Source organism: Pleurodeles waltl, chromosome 8, assembly GCF_031143425.1.
Source record: "Pleurodeles waltl isolate 20211129_DDA chromosome 8, aPleWal1.hap1.20221129, whole genome shotgun sequence".
Classification (NCBI taxonomy): Eukaryota; Metazoa; Chordata; class Amphibia; order Caudata; family Salamandridae; genus Pleurodeles; species Pleurodeles waltl.
The window spans coordinates 1,244,532,101-1,244,554,693 of NC_090447.1; the positions used below are offsets into that span (position 1 = coordinate 1,244,532,101).

The window sequence follows — 22,593 nt, forward strand, 5'->3', positions numbered from 1 at the left end:
CTGTGACGCCATGCGTGGTCCTAGCTTCCTGCCTGACATACCTAGTTCGCTTACTTTAACTTGTTCCTAACCGCTTTCCATGTAACTGCTAAGATTGGATCAAAATAAAGCAGAGGCACTACGATAAAGATTTCAAAATGATAACATTTTTAGCAATTTCAGTGTCTTAATACATACGGATGTATCACTGAATGTATTTTTATTTAAAGTGATATATCTTAAACATGAGGTATTAAAGAATACCCCATACCCTAACGGCGTTGCCACTATTACTCAGGTTGTGTCCGTTTTTCATTTTCTCCATTTATAGCCTTATGATATTAAGAATGAAGCAAGATTCATTTATACCTACCGTATTTTATAACAAAATACCGATGCACAGAACCATGGATCCACAACAGTGATCAGCAGGTGCTGATCAGAGGATATTCAAACCTGAGGCAGAATGAGTGTAGTATCTTGCAGCAAAACAACTGTGAGTATTGTTCAGGGTGGCACACTTTAAAAAGTTTTTAGTGACCTTTACGAACCAAACCCAGGGTGAGCATTTTAGCATGTTGTTTGTAACATAATACTCAGTCGTATGTAATATGAGAGCAGAAAAGCAATGTTTGTCTCTGCATGCAAAAGAGAACTTTGCTAATGTCTGTGATGGAGTCAGTGTAGGAATGTGTGTTCAGGTTTGTTTGGAATACTCTAATCTTACGTGAGTGCAAGCATAATGTCTTCCCAATCATTTGTTATTGGGTGATCCTCAAGCCTCTAATTTCTTCCCTGTGCAGCGCTTTACTCTTGACTTTGGACCATTGTTAAGTGACGTGTAGCAATGTGCGAAATGTAAAGGGTTGACAGGATTTCCGTCTCATTGTGTTTGTGCTTTTTGTCAGTGGGAGAGCCAGGTCAAGTGTTCGGGCCCCTGCTCTGTGTGTTTTTGATCATATAACAAACCCTACCCAGGTCAAACAGGATTACTTTAGAAGCCATCCCAGAGTCATTGGATGATCATCCAATTACTGTAGAAGTCATTTTCACATCATCTGACATCATCAAGCTCTTGAAGTCATCAGCAAAGTTTGGAAACTTGAGCCTAATGACTCAAGGGTGACTGGAAAATGAGTATCTGATGATTTCACAAAGTGTGACAAGTCCTGATGACCTCAGGAGGATTTAAGAATGAGTATCTGATGACTTCACAAGGTGTGATTATTCCTGATGATTTAAGGATGACTTGAAAATGAGTATCTGAAGACTTCAGGTGTCATCATTCCTGATGATCTAAGGATTACTTAAAAATTATTATCTGGAGACTTGAGAAAATGTAATTATTCCTCATGCTTTAAGGATAACTTGAAAATGAGTTTGAACTTCAAATTAACACACAAAATTACAAAACAAGCATTCATCAAACAAATACAGAAATGTTGAAATATTTTATTTAATTCACAAACAAATGTAAAAAAAAAAACAATCTGAAAAATCAAAATTGTATTTCTAAGCGCAAGGTTGAAACTTTCCTAAATTCATTTGGGGCCACCCATCGGCCACACTGTATTCTACTTGAGGTGCTTACACTGCTCCCACAAATCCATCTAAGGATACCAAAGTAATTATTAATTACAATTTCACATTGCTGTACTTTTACAGAAAACATTTGCATTTTCAATTTGACATTTTGATTCTATATTGATATACACTTTATTATTCTGTCAACATTATATTTTCTAAGCAGTCGTGGAGCCCCGAGTAAGTGTTGCGGACCTCCAAGGGTCCCTGGAGCACAGGTTAACTAGGATGATCTAGATGATTTCAAATTAAATGTTGTATACCGAGAGACATGCAAATAGCAGAACTTTGTAACATGCTTGCCTTAATCTATTTCAAATTGATTTGGCATTTCACTTACAAATGATTCATTTTCCACTTGAATGTAAAAACAGACACATTTTATCATTGATATCCTGATAGCTGTGATGATGTTATCTACTACTACCATATGAACTGGTTCGCTGATGTCATAGGATTCACACTTAAGTGGAATCATGAGTGCCAAGTTAACAGACAAGTCTGCCTGCTTACATTGAATGAATCTAGTGACCCTGCCATAGGCAAACACCCCGGCTTCTGTTATATATTTTATTACACTTTGGTCTCTCCTCTGAATACGAGTGTAATTTGAGCTGTAAACAAGAAGATTGCTTTGTTCTAAGAATATTTTGTTATAGGCTACTACATCAGAGCCTGAAATATGTGCAATCTGAGTTACTGCTATATATTAATTCTCTGTTAAGCTGTAAGGGTATGTAGACCCAACACTGTAAATACAAGTTTCTATTTTTATGTACCGTTTTCTATTATATGAACACATCATACTCTGGTAGAAATCTGCCTCATCACTATCAGGAGGCAAATGATTCTCCTTCAACACAGGTATTACTTGTATCATGTTTACTGCATCTAGAATCTGTGTTTCTATGCCTACCGTACCATGCACGTGTTGTAAAAGGAAACCATTAATATCTTCAAAAACAAAACAGTTAGAAATAAACAGAGGCCCTGCTGCTCTTACACTGTCTACTAAATGGACCAGTTGATGAACATTCATTGTCAAACATCTTTTTTCGTATAAATCATTAAACAGTTGCACAAACAGAAGTAAACACTGTTCTGCTATATTTAAATCTTCTTGGGTAATGTTGTCAGTTAAGAGCTTATGAATTGCTTTTACAAGTACACAAAAGTGTAGATGGCGCAATTTATCTAAAACATGTTTTAACACAGGTATTCCATAAAATAAAAGAAAGTTCAGAAACTCTGAGGCCTTCCAGTATGGTAGTTCATCAATAGACCTTGGAACTCGACTAACATCCAGTGTGGGTTTTATCTGTTTCAAATAGACATTAACTACTTTGACTTTTTCATAAAAAGAGTAGGAACAATGCTTATATTCTTTAGTGAACCAGATGGTCAGCAGCAGTTTCATAATGCCACAGCAGACACCATGCATGTAATCAATAACAAACCCCTTGGTTACACAAAAGTTTTTCAAAAACATGAACCACATGGGACCTTTGATCCCCCTCACACTGTAATCAGCAAGTCCACTCTCAATATTAACTATAGCACTGTTTACATCAGATTTAATAGTATCCAGTGTCCTTGGTGGGCCTTTTGGGTTTAGAACATTATAAGGACATACCCTACAGTGCCCTTTTCCTGAAACAGTGACTTCACCCTCTTGTAGACAATGCCAGCACCCAAACTTGCCATTAAACTGGGTGCTGTTTGAAACAAGGCAGCGAGCTGGTAAATCACATGTGATTGTCAGAAGTGTAGCATGACAAGTAAAACTACAGTTGTTGTGATCTTTAAATGACACTCCACTTTCCAGATGTACAAGTTCATCATATAATGGCTTTAAGAAAGACCACATTATTGGCTTTTTTGTGGAAACCCATATACCATATAGCAATATATTTTCACAGAGCTTTCTTTGGGATACGGGTAACTCATTTACCATCAAGTACACTGGCCACATTGATATTTTTGAACTTTTAAATACAGGAACACCGTCTGTATTCATTGAAAATGAAAGGCTATTGGGGTTTTTCAGGAACCCACTCTTGTATAAATCCAAATACATTTTCCCATCATATACATCTTTCATTGTTTGTTTCTCGTTCTCCATATAGTGATCAAATCGATGTTTCCTCACCTTTTCTGTAAAATGTTTTCGTCTAAACATAGTCTGTAACTGCGCAATTAGGCTATGCTGAATGAAATAAGACGCAGAGTCGCTTTGAGTCAAATCTTTCACACAATGTTGGTTAGGACAGGCCTGAGTGTTTTTATAACATGTGTATAGCAAGTGGCACAATATTAAGTAATACTAGGGGCTTTAACACTTAAAAAAATATATTTGTGAAGGTGATACATAGTTCTGAACATTCTATTATCACATGGTAAGAGCAAATAAATGAGATTCAGCATGTATCCAGCTGCCTCATCGCTCAAGCGGAAACGAATAATGAAGCAACAAAGCAATAGTATGACCACCCCTAAGCATTTGTTGGAGCCTTCAAAAATAGGTGCTGATTCATCTGTGGTGTTGGTTTGACCAGAACAAACTTCAATTTCTTCATACTCATTTTGAATGGTATATCCAACTTGATCCATAAGTTGTTCAAAAGCAGAATCTGAATCATTAATTAAATCATCTTTGAGCTGAGCATGCAGTTCACCTTTTAAGCTGGTACAAAGCTTATCCCAAACACTGTCGATTGGATCTTCATCTGTGTCTTCTACTGGTGGGGTATAATCTGGTAACACTGTAGTGTTGTCTGAATGTAATGTACACTGCTCCGCAGAAGGTGATGTGTGAAGAACTATAACGAAAGAAAAAACATTATTATACATTTAGTAAGTGAAATACATTTAAATTGCAAATATAACATGGGTCAACAACCAATAACATTTGTGAAGACAGAAACCGAAGGTGGATTGATGAGGACTTCTATTTTTACAGGTGACAACCCTTCAACAATATATTTTCATGTATCAAATTAATGCAAGCAGTAAAAAATGAGTTTGTAGTTTCATACTGCACCTTTGAGGAGAATGTCATATGCTCTGCTTGAGGTCTGCAAGGATCCTTCTTTTACTCTCTTTGGTACTGTATACTGTATAATGTTGCCATCTCCTTCTTCGATGAAATGCTCCGACTGCAATCATGCAGATAAGTGACAATTAATACTATTCTGCACTTGGTAATGTGTAGCACAGGACATTTTACGGCTTCCAAAAGTTCCACTTATAGAGCAATTCTTGTACTTCCAGCGTGAATTAATTTGTTTCTTGTGTGCATTCATCTCATTTGCAAAGATTTAGGATGAGACTTGAGAATAAACAAATAATGTCCTGGTAAAATAATGTTCCTGAGGATGAGTGTGGTTGTATTGACTTTGCTTCATACAAATCAGAGAAGTTGGTCTTGTGGCTTACGAGGTTAATGTGCCCTCAAAACTTGACAATTAAACCCTGGTTGCATGTTACAATTACTGCACCATTTCATTGTTTAAGGCTGATAAAATGGGTGCCTGTAAGTTTGGTGAGTTTCTGAGGTTACTGGCCTTTGTGAGTAAATCAGTTTTGTAGACTGAAGTGTACTTTGAACAGAGTTGGTGTAATGTTTCATAATGTGAGCTTACCTCTGTTAACCATTTTTTGTATGGTCCCAGTTTCTTTCCTTTTCCAAGTTGTCCTCCTTTATTCACTGGCATCATTTTGACTGCTTCCAATGGCCTTGAAAAATGATTAGCCTATTCAACATATGTACAAAATGTATTACAAAACAACCTGGCTTTGTAAGGGAGTAACCTGCGTTCTTGGTCCCGGGCTCAGTAGTCTTCTAGGGAAACCTACCAAACCCAAACATTTCTGAAAACTAGACACCTGGGGGAGTCCAGGAAGGTGTGACTTGCATAGATCATCCAACCTTCTCTTCCCTATAATCCCCTGCAAACCTCCAAGTTAGCTTAAAAATAAAACACATTTTCCTCACATTTGTGTGTGGGATCACTGAGTCAGCACACATTTTCTACCACCCAGCGTTGTTAGCTGACCTTGCTTCTAGGCCACTTCCTTTTCGATTTATGTCCATGGAAATAAAATCATGTCTCAAACACCTTTAATCAGTTTTTATGTAGTACACGTTCGTGGCTGGCAGCGATTTACGAACAACATTTCACTAAAATCTGTTTTTTAAGTGCGGGGAAATAAACAAATCAGCTAGATCCAAAGTATGCTGACGCGGGACGCAACCCCTGTTCTCAATAAAGAAAGCAGATCTTACTGCTAGGCAAATCAATCATATGTGTGTAAATCAGTGTATAGGAAGTGTTACATAAGACAGAGGACTACATGGTGTAGGAGTCACGTCATCCATACTGGTATGCAGTACAGTTTGAGTGTTTGATTTGGGGAAATGCAAACTCAAAATATAACAAGCCTTTGCAATGTAATAGGTCTTGCATATTTCGAACAAGTTAATTGTCCTCCTTTAATAACAGTGCCCACAAGCAAAAACAAATTAAAACATGAGTGGAAACTGAGAAAAGACGACGTAACGAAATAAAAGAAAGTTTGTTTTAAAAAATAAGACTTTGCAATTTTGTTTGTCCTGCTGGGCACATTTTTGGCAGTCACAAGCTTTCTGTTTGCGCGGCACTAGAAGTTAAAAAGAACAAATAGTACCTCGATTACGTTGGGAGCAGCTGATGGGCGCTACTTAAAATGAATTAATGAGCGCTTGATACATACTCCAAATAGAGGACTGGAAATGATGCCAGGCATGCCTTGACGAATTACCAGACTGCAAAGAAGAGTGCCATGCAAACCATCAAATGGTGAGCGACAAGTGGGCTCCAACACCTTTACTTAACACAACATAGTCTCACAAGTAAGATGCATGCGCTAGCGCATGCACTCGCAGGTTTGACACTAAAATGTACCACCATGGTTGCGTTTACTTATAGGAATTGATTTGTACCCAAATGAATTTTTTTTGCAGCATTTAAGGGCTGTGAAAAAAGAACATAAAGCTCTCACCTACATCTTGCAGTTTCCACTCTTTTATAACAGTTTCTAGCTCACTGTTCTATTTAAGTATTTTTACTTATAAACTGCATGTAATCATAAAAGCAGTAGCTCACTGACCAACATTCTATGCACTTTGTGACCTGCATGGTACACATTCTTTGCAGCAGGCATGTTAATCTGCATGTATGATGAGTTAAAACTTGGACTAGACAAAACTCGAGCTCTCTCCAGCTCCATTAATCACCTGTTTTCCATCTTGGCAATTTAATTGTTGACTGAAAACTAAGCTCGGTGCGCGTCCCTGCTTTTTACTGGTAAATTAGTACAACACCATTGCAGCGCTAGTCAGAGGTAATATGGCGAGGTACAGTCTTGTAACTGCCCCGTCACAGACACAATTAGAAAAAGTTATTTTTAAATCCCCAAAGATTCCACATTGCATGCACTCACCTCTAGCAGATACCTGAATTAAACTTCAGGTGGACCGAAAGGTTCTACGCACATCCGGTAGCGCCGGAAGTGACGTCATTGTACTGCTGCACCAACAGAGTACTGCAAGGATGCAATCAGATGTGTATAAAAAAGGCACAATGGCGATTCTTCATTCTCTTACTATTTTCCTCACCTGCAACGAAGAGTACTTCAATTCCGGCTTCTTAGGTAAGGGTATGCGGGACGGGTTTGGACAAACAGGATGGTTTGGAAATGCTAACTCACCCAGGCAGCTAGCTAGAACAGCGTTTATCTGCTGCCAATAATAATGGCAATGCGCACGCAGGGTCATGGAAATCTCATGCTATACCGTGAGGTGCAGCTGCGATTTGGGAATGGAGCCGGGTTTCAGTTTCAGACTGGCATGAATTAGCTTGCTGTGCTCACAGAAAGCTTCATGCCGTTCATTCCACCATCACAACATATCCTTGTTTATGTCTGCTAAATGAATATTGGAGTGTGACTTTTACCGTTAACATTGCACTTTTGCCGATACATTTTACTGCGTACATTTCATGATCACTGGGTGCGTATATGCGCTATATGTTGTGTTTGTTGGTGATGTGGCACTGCGTTCATCTATAGAGGAAAACGCAGTGTTGCGATACTTTTCATTTTTGGTAACTTTAGTTCTGCGCTAGTGCATATATGTCGGTGCTCAAATGGGTCGGTGCTCAAAGCTCTCCTGAAACACACAGCTGCTGCAATGAAATGTGTGAACACGGACTGAGGCAGCGTCATCCTGAAACCACCGGGGCCTCTTCAGTCCATTTAAAACCACTCCCTGCCTCTTTGGCTCACTCTTGCTGCTTCTGCTTTCTCCAGTGGTGACGCTTTTTCGTTTTTCTCTTCCTCCGTGTTTCCCATATGTGTCTTTCTCGAAGTAAATGCCTGAGCCAGAAAAATAGGCGCATACCCTGAAAAATAAGTGCTGGTGCACAAATTAAGCACTGGCTATAAGAAGCACTTGCAACTCCAGTTGTCATACCTTCAAACACTACATTCACTGAGTGGCGCTGTGTGGGGAGAAGGGCCAGCTGAAAGCATTTAAAGTGTCTTTCAGTAATGTAAAGCGCTCCAATATCACCGGGTCGAGTTTGCGCTATACATAAACTTGAAAGACTTGTCAGGAGGCCTGGGGTGGTTTGTGTGTAAATCTCATGCCAGCTGATGTGTCTGTTTTGTAAAGAGGCTCGCACTTCTGCCTGAAAGAGGCCAGAAACGGGGTGTACTCCTGTTTACAGCCGTGCCTGTGTTCAGGTGCTGGTTTGAATGTCCTTCTAAAGCGGCTGCAGGGTTCAGTGTTAAAGGCAGCTGCAGTGCTATTGCTATAAGCAGTGCTTAATGTGTAAATAAAAACGTGCCGGTGCTCAAAGCTCTCCTCTGAAACACACGGCTGCTGCAATGAAATGTGTGAACACGGACTGAGGCAGTGTCATCCTGAAACCACCGGGGCCTCTTCAGTCCATTTAAAACCACTCCCTGCCCCTTTGGCTCACTCTTGCTGCTTTCTGCTTTCTCCAATGGTGACGCTTTTTCGTTTTTCTCTTCCTCCGTGTTTCCCATATGTGTCTTTTTCTCTAAGTAAATGCCTGAGCCTGAAAAATAAGCGCAGACCCTGAAAAATAAGTGCTGGTGCACAAATTAAGCACTAGCTATAAGAAGCACTTGCAACTCCAGTTGTCATATCTTCACACACTACATTCACTGAGTGGCGCTGTGTGGGGAGAAGGGCCAGCTGAAAGCATTTAAAGTGTCTTTCAGTAATGTAAAGCTCTCGAATATCACCGGGTCGAGTTTGCGCTATACATAAACTTGAAAGACTTGTCAGGAGGCCTGGGGTGGTTTGTGTGTAAATCTCATGCCAGCTGATGTGTCTGTTTTGTAAAGAGGCTCACACCTCAGCCTGAAAGAGGCCAGAAGCGGGGTGTGCTCCTGTTTACAGCTGTGCCTGTGTTCAGGTGCTGGTTTGAATGTCCTTCTAAAGTGGCTGCAGGGTTCAGTGTTAAAGGCAGCTGCAGTGCTATTGCTATAAGCAGTGCTTAATGTGTAAATAAAAACGTGCCGGTGCTCAAAGCTCTCCTCTGAAACACACGGCTGCTGCAATGAAATGTGTGAACACGGACTGAGGCACCGTCATCCTGAAACCACCGGGGCCTCTTCAGTCCATTTAAAACCACTCCCTGCCACTTTGGCTCACTCTTGCTGCTTTCTGCTTTCTCCAATGGTGACGCTTTTTCGTTTTTCTCTTCCTCCGTGTTTCCCATATGTGTCTTTTTCTCGAAGTAAATGCCTGAGCCAGAAAAATAAGTGCAGACCCTGAAAAATAAGTGCTGGTGCACAAATTAAGCACTGGCTATACAGAAGCACTTACAACTACAGTAGTCATACCTTCACACTCACCTCACTGCTATATATAGCGCTGCAGTGAGGCAGTAGCACAGACTTCGTGAACACAGGCATTGCTCATAATCACCAACTATAGTGACACACATGCTTCAACGATAAACACACACAAGACATGGTGACCCAGACGCCTTACTGCTAAATACAAGGCTCAGTGGATTCAGAGATAGGCACTAGACACACTGGTCTTATCACTAAACATGAGACAGACAGGCTTCCATGCTGAACACCAGGTAAACAGGCCTTGATGTTCAATACTATACACAGATACCTCACTACTAAACACAAGACATGCCTCCCTGATGAACATTCATTTTTAGTTTATGTGCGAAGAAAAGTCTGGTTAGGAGTTTACAACGCTAATAGCTAATAACTTTAACTTTAGCAAAAGCGAGACCCATTGCATTTCAAATGCTTGTTATGTGTTTAGTGTCTTTTGGTGAAATATAAAGAGTGAAAAATAGGTATCAAGGAAACCTTTGTATTTCCAAAATGGTCACTATATAAGGTATACACACTGTCTTACAACTGGAAGGAAAAAATGTAAAGAAAGACAATCAGCAATAACACTTGTTCTTCTATTGTGTACCCCCAAGTTGCCCGATAAAAATGGAACCTCACTTGCGTGGGTAGGCTTAGTGCCTGTGACAGGAAACACACCAAAACAGAACATGGCACACCACATTTTTACAATGAAATCTGACGTGTTTTTTTGGAAAGTGTCTAGCTGTGGAATTTGGGCTGTAGCCCAGACAGCACTTAGGGAATCCTACCAAACCTGTGCATCTTTTTACAACTAGACATCTAGGCACTAGACAAGTCGCAACTAACTCCTGATTTTTTGTATCTATCAGGATATAATCATGGCATCTTTCAACGTCCTGTTTTTCGCTTGTGATCGTTCAGTTTGTGTTAGAAAAGATGGAGAATTTCTGCTTTTGGACAATCCCGGTGAAGTTCTATGTAAGTGGCTGGTTGAAAATATTGGTGAAAGTGGTCGGCCAATCACTGAAGAGAGAGACTTCAAAGCTACGGTTCTCTTCCGATCATCGGGTAAGCAAAATATGTAAACTTCTTTATTGAAAATACAACTGAAGGGTATTGATACAAATCACTGACATGATTCAGTAGACCTAATCGCTAGAAATAAATTAATCCAGTGATGCCGCAGTAACATATAACACATGCATGTCCACACAAAAAGCCTTGCAACTATCTCCTAAGACAAACCTAAGACTTTTTGAAAGGGGCTAACAGTTAACTAATGACACTACTTTAAGGCAGTCATTTGTCAATGAAGAACTATTTTAGTTGGGTGTCTTTTTTTTTTTTTTCAGGAGGTGCACGTTGACGCTACGCTTGCAATGTGTACTGTCTATTAATGAAAACATACTTTGTTATGGGTAGATTGTGAATTTGTGTCCTTTAATATAAATACCTGTTTATTTGCACATTCCTTGCAATAAAGTCTAGGTATTTTAAATTCCCCACTGTGTTTCAGTTGTAAAGATATCTTTTTTTTCAGTGAAAAAACAGTGTCTTATGATTCAAAGAATTTCTAAAGACTTAATTAAAAGCTATTCTGTCACAATGGAGGGTCTAAAACAGGTGTTACTTCAAAGAGCACAGAAGGAAAAACAGTTGTTAATGGAATGTGGCAGTCGGGGAAGTGCAGGAAGACTTAAGAGAGTGTTACGTGAACTCCAAAAAGAAGAAATTACAGAGAAAAGATGCAAGGAAAAAATTAAAGCTAAGCAGAGTGGCCAGGATATGATAAAAGTCACTAACCAAACTCCTGCTGAAAGGACAGCATCTCAGCCTGGTGATGCAAGTTCACAAATTAACTTACAGGAACTTCAAAACCTGGCCCTTTTAGCAGGGATGGCTACTGTCCTTCATCCAAAATCTACAAGTGAATATGAAGCAGAACGTGAGAATGAAACTGTTTTGGAGACCCCTCTTCAATTTAAGGATCAAGGACTAAAACATGCCTTCTCTTCCCCACGTCACCAGTTTATACCGAAACAACTATTCCCTATGAAAGAGCTGGCTAGTTCAAGCAATCAAGTAGCACCCTCTAGACCCTGTAAACATGATCACAAAATGATGATACACTTGGCACCAGAAGTTTCAACAAAGCAAAATTTTATGGATTACAACTCACGGTCACACAGCCTGGCCTCCAGTGAATTCCCATCATTTCCATCTGCAGCAAGAGTCAAGGAGGTGGATGTGAATCATACCCATCACCATGCTGACACATTTTCAAATGAGAGCGGTGCCCATGATGTAAGCAGATCTAAATGAATACTGCCACTGTAAATTATTGCATATTGTGAAGCTTGCAGGCCATCCATTTTTGTCTTGGTGACTGTAACATGCATTTTGCTGCCAAAAGTTACTTTTATTATCTACATATCTTCTCCCTACTATCACTGCAAACAGCCCTAATCCTTATTATAATAGAATTCATTTGGTGCATTACTTTTGTCAACAATAAGGTACAAATACATACCTTTAAAATGTGAAACAGATGGAAAACTGCTTGAACTGTACAAATATTGGTCTAATTATTACTTCCATTTGTGATTTTTTCCATTTGTGATTTTTTTGTTTTCTCCCTTAGGACATTGAAGACCCTGATAAATCCTTTCATTTGACAACTGAGGAAAGCCCATCATTTCACACTGGGGTAGTTATTTTTTTAAATATACATAGGAAAATGCATTTCCATTTGTATGGCCTAATTATGATTTGCTTTCTCTCTAAGGAAATGGTATACAGCTCATTGTCTATCATTAACCAAAATGAAAGCTATTCTGTGGCCCATGGTTCTTGCCTGAATGAGACGTGTGTACAGTTACAAGCAGAAGTGAATGCTTTACAAGCTGAAAACGAACACCTAAAAGGTAAGTGATTGATACTCTAACTAACCAGGTAAGCTACCACAATTTTCTATTGCCAATCATTTTTTCCACCCAAACACCAGCATTGCCAAAATATATGCTTGTGTTTATTATATCTGCTGCCTTTAAGAACTGTTTATTTCATTATAGCACAGTTACAAGGCACTTGCAACAGTGAGTTGGCCGTTCAGCATTTGCGAGCTGCGCTGTCCGCTTTGACAAGTTCAAGAAACTTGACATATACAGCAACTTCACAAATATGCAGTGGATCATTCTCCGTACAAAAGGTATTGTTTTTTCCACCACTCTTTTGGCATACTATTTGTGTTGTAATTTGTACATTTCTGCACAATTAAAATTTATATATGACAAACTTTATAAATGTCCTGCTTGAGGAAACTTTCAAATCTTTCTGCATACAATGTTTTAGGTATGACTTCTTTATAATTATGGAGGTGACCCAACTAATCTTGAAAAAAGATTGTTAGACATGAACAGATGGCATATAAACATCCAAAACCCATCATTTCTAAACATTTTTATTCAGTATCTAACCTAACATGATGGCAAATATTTAATACATTGCATTCTTTGCAGACTGATATGCAGCAGCTAGTGAAGGATTCAAATGACCCTGACCTGTTCAGAAATGTTCTTGTGCCGAAGAGAGAATTACACAAACTCTTGGAGGAAGCAAAGGCAGCTCGGGACAGCGCATGCTTTCTTCTGAATGGTGTCAGTGAGATCCTTTTTTCACCGAAAGAGCTTGCAGCTGCAAAAGGTGTTACTAAGGCTCGTGCTGGAACTGCTGCCCTTGATGAGGAGAAGGTTGATGCATTATTTGGTAAGAAGCATTAATATACATACGCTGTTAAAAATATGTTTGCACAGGTGGTTCTTCTCAGATTATTGTACATTGACTGTGCAACATTAACTACCAGCTGACTGCAGAAGAGCACTAACAGTTTGTCCTGGGTTTGTGCTAACCTGGCTCAAAGCCTTGTGTTGGGATATAATTTCAAATGCTTGGGGGTTTGTTAATCTACATTGCTGTAAAACAGCCAAATCCACATTGTCCAGATAGTGACCCTCCCATGTGCTCTTGTGCTGTGGAAAAATCAATGTGACAAAACAGCAGGCTCATAATTTAGAGGTCTTCAAACTGGGGTGCACTGCCCTTAATGGTCTATTGTTCTATTCCAGTATTTTCCCCAGCATTGGGCAGATGGACAAAAATGGTGAGAAAAGGGAGAATAGTGGTTATACCGTGATACTAATAAGTGTTTTTTTTTCTCCCCGCCCAGAGTTTATGAAGTCTGTGTGTAGGGCCAATGGCTGGCCAGCAATGGACAACAGAACAATGAGGAGGACGCTGGCTGTAAAGATCTGCAATGCTAGAAGAGGACTAAAGAAAACTCCAACTCTAGAAATGAACAACGAACTAGCTGATTTTAGTTAAGCCTTTTTTAAAAAGTATATCGGCCTTTCTTTTTGTTCTCTTGTACAGTGTCAGGGGTTTTCTTTTTATTGTCTTGTTTGGTGTCCTGGCCCCCGTGGGGCTACATGTATGCTTTAGATAAATAAAATTAAATTTTGACACATCTCTTTTGATCCTTTTCACTTCCATTGCTGTTTTTATTCAATGTTTTGCCATGTAAAACCGCTTCTGATAATGCAAATAAGGGAAGTCCCAGTGAGTCAGGAGTATGGGAGAGATGGCACAAGTTGCTAAATATATTACATTGTTAAATTATTCATTAAATCATAGAGGAGTAATCCACACTTGGTCTGCAGTTGATGTAAATCATCTAAGAGTATTTAGAATTAATCTGAAAGTCCTTGTGTAGTCATTGTTTAGTAATCCACACTCATTCTGTAGTTGTCTTAAAATAATCCTGGAGAAATCCATGCTCTTTCTTGAGTTGTCATTAAATCATCCTAGAGTAATCCACACTCATCCTTAAATTGTCATAGGACCATTCCATTGTTATCAAAAGGCATCCTGAAGCGGTCATAGGATCATCGAGCAGTAATCCGCACTCATCCTCAAACTGTTGTGGGATCATCCTAGAGTAATCCACAGGCATCATAAAATTGTCTTGAGACCATCCTGGAGTAATTAACACTCATCCTGAAGTTGTCAGTTAGTATTCATGGAGCTGTAAAAGGTCATCACTCCTTGCCAGTGGAAGTCATCAGAACACCATCCTAGAGTAGTTTTTGGGATGACTCTAGAGTCATCTCATTTAAATATTTCGCCCTATACACATACTTCAGGATGGTTTGGGATGACTTCACCTGGGCTATTCCTGCAATTAACTAGTGAAGTCATCAGATGACTTCAGAATGACTCCTGGAAGATCTTCCTTTTTGACTAGGGTAGCGTGCATTTTTCCCAACTGCCCAATTGCTCCTCACTGGTAAGCCTTGATTATGTCAGCCCAGTAGCTCACTATGGGGGTCATTCTGACCCCGACGGTCAAGGACCGCCGGGGCCGGCGGGAGCACCGCCAACAGGCTGGCGGTGCTCCGCAGGGCATTCTGACCGCGGCGGTATGGCCGCGGTCAGAACAGGAAAACCGGCGGTGTCCCGCCGGTTTTCCGCTGCCCTGCTGAATCCTCCATGGCGGCGCAGCTTGCTGCGCCGCCATGGGGATTCCGACACCCCATACCGCCATCCTGTTCCTGGCGGTTCGCCCGCCAGGAACAGGATGGCGGTATGGGGTGTCGTGGGGCCCCTGCAGTGCCCATGCCAATGGCATGGGCACTGCAGGGGCCCCCGTAAGAGGGCCCCACAAAGAATTTCATTGTCTGCTTAGCAGACACTGAAATTCGCGACGGGTGCAACTGCACCCTTCGCACCTTTCCCACTCCGCCGGCTCCATTCGGAGCCGGCTTCCTCGTGGGAAGGGGTTTCCCGCTGGGCTGGCGGGCGGCCTTCTGGCGGTCGCCCGCCAGCCCAGCGGGAAAGCCAGAATGGCCTCCGCGGTCTTTTGACCGCGGAGCGGCCATATGGCGGTCCCCGCCAGGCGGGCGGCGACCGCCGCCCGCCGGCCTCAGAATGAGGCCCTATGTGTGAGAAATACTAAACTATGTGTTTGAGGTCAGCCAGTGATGTTATGCATTGATGGCATGTAGGACTGGCTGCAGGGAACATTATGTTGATATTGTTAGGACTGAATACTCTGTGTAGGGTATATTAAAAATTGTATATTTTTAAGTTTGTAATTGTAATTCTAAAATGCATTTACTACCCTGGCATTGAAGTGATTTTTCAGTGCGTATCACACTATTCCGGAACCCAGGGTTAGAGTTAATTGGGTAGTAGATTAGTAATATGTGCTTATTTTTTCTTAGTTGCTGTGAGTTTGTTAACTTTGTGGTCTAAAGCTCTAATGCATTTACTGTAGTGTTTTGAAAGGGATACGTTAATTGAAGTGGATTAGTAAAGGGAGGATGTGTAAGGTATTGGGATTGGTGGACTTTGTTTGAATGAACTGGGTAAAGGAGGGAAGAGTTTGAAAGGATGTCTGGAAAGGGCCATAGTAGTCAGAAAGTTTTGGGATGAATCGGAGAGTGGAGGGAGAGGCAGAGGTTCAATGAGATTGTTCTTTAAAATGTTTTCATCAACTAAAAATTAATCTATATACACGTATGGAGACATACCCAAACATCTAAATGTATACATACATAAACACATACATACATTATAATTATTACATTTTCTTTATAGGGCACAAACCCTACTATAAATGCACCCCTATGTATATACCTGTTGTAGCATTTACATGGGTTGACATTCACATGTGAATTGCGCATAAAGATAGACATTTAAATCATTGGATATGTTTCTTCATATTTATGTAATGTCTTATGAAAGGAAGCATAATTCCAAGTACATAGAGACATGAATATACACAACGTCATCTACTTACCCAGGCCCATATCATCATGCTTTAATATAGGTGCACTGAGAATATATATATAATTTCGTTCTGTTTTTTAGATATACGAATAAAGTGTTATACCCTTCCAAATACCTTCCCTATAATCATATTTCACACTGTGACATATATATTTTAGCATTGAAAGAAGCATAAACCCATGTACAGACACCCACCTGTTTTATATCTTAGCTATATGGTATTGCAAAATATTTATATGTGATGCATGAATACATATGGAGAGTTTACATGTTTTATTATTTTTAATTAATTTTTAATAACTAAAAAAGGAATAAATCCATGTTCACAGACAAACCTGCATGAGAAAAGACAAAAATACGCTCTTTATAACAAGATATTGCAGCAGTAGATTAATGGGGAAAATGCTGTAAAAAGGAATAGTAAATGTGGGACTAATTCACCAGAATTTTGACTTTAGAAAACTCAGCTGAAATAACTTCTGGACCAGGGCCTTTCACTGAGTTAAGTGAGTTATTAGTGGATTGTATTTAATTTATTGATGTTGGGATATGTAGAAGCTGTTGCCATTTTGAGATACAGAGGGCACATTACAACATATTAGAAATTAATCAATTAATTTAGTATCCATTCCAGCTGGAGAGTTATAGAGAAGAGAATAATATTTTCAAAATGTATTTAATATGTCATTCATATTAGTTAATAACTATCTCGAACTTGAACACATTTCATGAATTTGTCTTTTATCATGTTCTTCCAAATCTACTAGCTTAGAAACAAAGTTTAGCCTTATTTACTATTAGCAGATCAACTCATTTGCTAAGTATTAAATTATATTATTACCAATGTTTTTGTAATTGTGATTATGAATTAACATTACTTTGAAAAAATAAATAGCCTTTTGCATTTAGAAATTGATTTCTCCACGTCTAAAATTCTATAATTAACTAACTTTTTTCATGGGCCATAATGGATATAGAGGAATCCAATATTCTATTATCTTTGTTGAGAATAATATTGTATAATTTTTTAATGGGTGAGAGGAACTGAAAAGTTATATATTTTGATCAACAACAATATCATGGCATGATCTGAAGTGTCATTCGATGGGTCTTAGGTCAGGATAGTAAATTACGTATATTCCTAAAACGGAGGAAACACTCAATTCCATAATAAGAAGAAGAATGATATTTTGAGAAAAAAGTACATTCTTTCTGACTAGGACAATTAAGGGGGTCATTCTGACCTTGGCGGACGGCGGAGGCTGTCCGCCAAGGTACCGCCGTCAGAACACCGCACCGCGGTCAAAAGACCGCGGCGGTGATTCGGAGATTTGCCCTGGGCTGGCGGGCGGCCGCCAAAAGACCGCCCGCCAGCCCAGGGCAAATCAACCTTCCCACTAGGATGCCGGCTCAGAATTGAGTCGGCGGAGTGGGAAGGTGCGACGGGTGCAGTTGCACCCGTCGCGTATTTCAGTGTCTGCTAGGCAGACACTGAAATACTTTGTGGGGCCCTCTTACGGGGGCCCCGCGGCACCCCCTACCGCCATCCTGTTCCTGGCGGGAGAACCGCCATGAACAGGATGGCAGTAGGGGGTGTCAGAATCCCCATGGCGGCGGAGCGTGCTCCGCCGCCATGGAGGATTCTGACGGGCAGCGGAAAGTTGGCGGTACACCGCCGGCTTTCCGCTTCTGGCCGCGGCTGTACCGCCGCGGTCAGAATGCCCGGCGGAGCACCGCCGGCCTGTTGGCGGTGCTACCGCCAACCTCCGCCATGGCGGTAATTACCGCCGGGGTCAGAATGACCCCCTAAGTCTCTAAATATCCAACAATATAGTAGTTTAAAAAAGGAATATTTTTAAATAGTTAACTAGGTTTAAGGGAAATCAATCTAGCTGAAGAAAGACTTTCCAACAAAGGATCTTTCTCTTATCTTACATATTCCTGCAACGATCTGTGAGCTAATCCTACTCACCTTCTCAGAGAGACCATGACTTCAAACTGCAGCAGAAATAAGCAGCCCCCACGGAAGGGAAAAGGCAAAGGGAAGAGAGAGAAAACACTGATGAGAGGCTCATCACACTACCTTCAAGGCTATGGGAAATCAATCAATACTGGATTAGAAAAGAACTGTGCAACATTATCATATACAATCTTTTTATCTTAGTACTTTACATAACAAGTCATCTCACTCAGCCCTTTCTTCTCCCAACTTAATGTAGTTTATATGTTATCTTATAGTATGACAAAACATTTATATGTAATTTATAAATATATATTTATGTTATACATTTGTTAATATTGTTAATGTATTTTTAATAATGAAACTCTATTAAATCTGGAAATATAAGAAAACAATGGTTACTATTTGTCTTCTTGAATCCCTTGTGGTGTATTTTTCATGTATACACTTACTCTTGTGGACTTACTAGACAATTCAAAGTACATGATCCTAAATGAGTTCAGTCCTGTAACTCCAGGGAAACAATTATATGCAAAATGGCGATGATGAGAACAGGAGAGAGACAAAGTGCAAAATAAGAATGTGCCAAAAAAACAAAAATGTGATGAAAAATTGTGTGTGCACAAATAGGTATAAATATAGATGGCCTTGGAAATGGTAACGATTGTGAGAACAATCTTAATAGGCAAGATAGTACAAAAGTAGGAAGTCAAAGTTGCAAACCAGCGCTCACACTAAGGTTCCACAATGATTCTCTTATGACTTCCAAACACAAACTGCTTTGTTAACGAGACTCTGACTCACTGTTTTTTTATACCATTACAATTCATGATGGCTGATGCATCCGAAATCCTGCTTCCTGTGACTTTCAAGTTAGTTTCATTTTGTTGTGGCATTCACCTTCGCTCACGCAAACTTTCCTCCAATTCTGAATATCCTTGTATCTAGCTCTCCAGTTTCAGTTAATATACAGTCAACAAACACATTTGAACTTGTTATTTATGGTAACCTTACAATTATTGGCAAAACTATGTAGTGTAATCATTACAATTTCTTGTAAGATTAAAATCTCCACTAACAGTGAAACATTACCAAGTTTAATATCAAAGTGCTTATGTAACACTTTCAACTAAATCTTCCCAGAACAAAGAACAGGTACACCATTTTTCATTCTATTGCAGGTGAAGAAATAAGACCAGCTTTGGCAATATTGATAGGTCGAAACATGTTGGTATCTTAAAGTGGTTAGGTGACACATGGGCTTTCATTATGACTTTGGCAGTCTTTTGCCAAGACCGCCGCGGTGGCGGCCGCCAAAAGACTGCTGGTATCCTGCCTGCCGTATTAGGAGTCCACAAAGTGTTCCACCCCAAAAGAGCCACAAATCCGACACCGCCAGGACGTAGGAGGGCGGGAACGAGGCGGTTGCATCTCCTGCACCGCCGTGCCGACAACTTCCCACCCACCAGATTATGACCCACAAATCAGCACAGCGGTCCTTCCATGGCAAAAAACTATTGGCGATCCGAACCGCCACGCTCAGAACACACCATCACATTGGACAGTTTGAATACCCCATACCGGACACACATCCATACACCAGTAACACCTACTCACAGCACTATATAAAACCCCCCACACAACCCACAATCCTTTGTGCAACTAACGAATTACACAGACCCCGAGAAGCCACAATTCAAACATATAGCACATATACACCATAGGCATTCATACACTTCACACTCAACACACACAGAACCACCAACACCATACACACATCACAACTAAACACAAACACCACCACCTACCACCACTCACTGCCAAACACCCCCACCCCACCAAGCACCTTACACTGCACCCCAAAAACACAACACCCCCAACACAGCCACCATGTCACGCCAAAAGCACCCAGTCTTCTCCAGGTCATGATCGACAAAATCCCTGGGGTAGATCCACAACTCTTTGGAGCACAGGTTCTGCATACCTCCATAGCCAGGAAAATGAAGTTATGGCAGAGAAAAGTCAACAGGGTCAACTGATTGAGTAACCATCCACGCACAAGGGAGGACATCAGTAAGAGGTGAAACGTCCTTAGGGGGAAGGTGCATTCCATGGCGTCTAGCGATAAGCTGGCAGTAATGAAAACTGGCAGTGGGCTTCTACCTCCTCCATCAGAGTTCACATCGTGGGAGGAGAGGGTCTTGGACATCCTGCATCCTGAGGGCCTGACTGGACTACCTGGAGGACTGGACTCTGGTGAGTAACTAACACTCTCCTGCCAGTAAGTCGTCCTGTCCAGCATGCTTCCTCACCACCCAATCACTACCCAAATCGCTCCATCTCCCACAACACCTCCCACCTACTCACCTAATGCCCCTCTCCTGCATGTCCCACCACCACCCACCCTCAATGCTCACACAATCTGTGCCAAATGTACTCATGGCACTGCCAATAACAATCACTCCGACACCCACAGTGACTGTCACATCACACCTCTTGCATGTGTGACAATTGCACTAGCTACAGCAACTGGATGTTTCTACTGAGGACCACTACATGGCAATGACAGCAATGCTATGGCACTACACAATGGAAAACTAACCCAGACACAGCATTGTCACCAATCCAAAGGCACACTACCCTGAAATGTACCAATCCTGGCCATGACAGTAAGGAGGTGTACTTCGTGCACAACAGGCACAGACAGGACAAACAACCTTGCATCCTCACATACCCACCTCCCATTTGTACACCATGCTGCAATGTACAGCCATTCCCAATCACAAACCTAGCAAGCCAGACTGCCCATCAGCTAACAGGGCAAACATGTCATGTGACCCTTCAAAGAGGAACACAACCAACCCACTGAGTTAAAGTGACCAGGCCTGATGCAAGCAAGCCCAATGAACATGGTACACATGTCTCAATCCACCATCCACAAACAGTGTTAGCAGTGCTCCACCTGTCAATGCCATTGCTGGGAATCAAGTCAAGCCACTGTATGTATCAGACTAACAGACAGCCATCCACACCTACAACATGTAACTCCCTTTCACTCCACCCACAGGTACCCCTGCCACAGCAACAACGGAGAGGTTACCAGAGACGGCCAGCCCTCCTCAGAATGAAGGCACCAGTGAGGACAACGCTGCTGTATTTCTGGACAGAGACAACCTACCTGGCCCATCTGGGACCCCTGGTCAGTCTGCCCCTCCCTGCTTCACCCTGCCCACACCAAGGACTGTTTAATCAATTGTGTGCCCCACAGTACAGGGACATGAGTCGACCCCTCATACTCAAGACAATGAATGTCCTGGTGAAACTGGGAGTGGGCAGACCGTGCCAGGGGCACAGGCACATCGGGGCAGGGGGCATGGGAGGGGAACTGTGGGCCAGAGAACGGGCACCCAAGGGAGGCATCTGACCAGGAACCCATCTCCCAAGTCCTGGAAGCATATCAACTATCCCAGGACAGGATGGGCCAGAGCATAACCATGATTGGGGAAAACCAGAGGCTGCAGAGGGAATACCACCAGAAGGACACATTGCAGAGAGTACATGTTAGAAATGGGGTTTCTGGTTGGCGGGGGTATGCACCTAAGACAGGCAGAACCCACCCACTCTAGTGAGGGCGAGGTTGTTACACACCCAAGATAACCCCTGCTCACCCCGTTGGTAGCTTGGCACAAGCAGTCGGGCCTACCCCAGAGGCAATGTGTAATGCATTTGCACAACACACAACACACGCAACGCATTATCCCCACCACAAAGGAAACATAACACCAAGTTATATAAAAATAGACTGTATTGTACACAACATCATTAGACCAAACACAACATGTCAGTAATACCCTGCTGCCCAAGCAGTTGTCAGAACATAACACAGCATGGTTACTCTGCAAAAAACAGACGTAGTCACATATAACACACAGGTTACTCATTTTTCTGCAACATAAGCAGTAGTCAGAAAAACATTACTACAATAATGCCCTTGTCATAACATCATCATAAAGGCTCATCCCAGGAACATTAGAAAACATATGTCAAGTCATGAAACATCAAACATAAGGCCCATATCATAAACTCATCCTAACTGCCCATAAAAGGAACATCAGAATATATATGGGGCATCAGCAAAATCATATCATCTGTTATGAAAGCAGCATAAATGTCCCTAAAAGGAGCATTATAAAACATATGACCAATGTATGGTTTATAAAGGCAAATTCACAAATGTACCTCAAATGAAAACGATGGGCAGGGGACCCCCAGAGCTCCTCGGCGCCTAAACTGGGGCCGCCTAATGATTG

General features: G+C 41.2%; 1 protein-coding gene across 1 annotated transcript; it reads left to right on the forward strand.

Moving 5' to 3' along the window:
- Positions 1-10: 10 nt before the first annotated feature.
- On the forward strand, positions 11-13,999 carry LOC138250555 (uncharacterized). Its single transcript, XM_069205549.1, has 7 exons — positions 11-475; positions 10,347-10,545; positions 12,119-12,184; positions 12,263-12,401; positions 12,549-12,685; positions 12,996-13,242; positions 13,703-13,999. Exons 2-7 carry the CDS (start codon positions 10,414-10,416, stop codon positions 13,855-13,857), a joined length of 876 nt encoding a protein of 291 aa, XP_069061650.1. The 5' UTR covers positions 11-475; positions 10,347-10,413; the 3' UTR covers positions 13,858-13,999.
- Positions 14,000-22,593: the final 8,594 nt, after the last annotated feature.

Bases quoted from the DNA above. Each gene is read 5' to 3' on its own strand.
- LOC138250555 (XM_069205549.1), top strand. From the start codon at position 10,414: ATGGAGAATTTCTGCTTTTGGACAATCCCGGTGAAGTTCTATGTAAGT. The intron at 12,402-12,548 runs GTAAGTGATTGA...ATTTCATTATAG, and splicing joins TGAAAACGAACACCTAAAAG to CACAGTTACAAGGCACTTGC. The intron at 12,686-12,995 runs GTATTGTTTTTT...CATTCTTTGCAG, and splicing joins GATCATTCTCCGTACAAAAG to ACTGATATGCAGCAGCTAGT.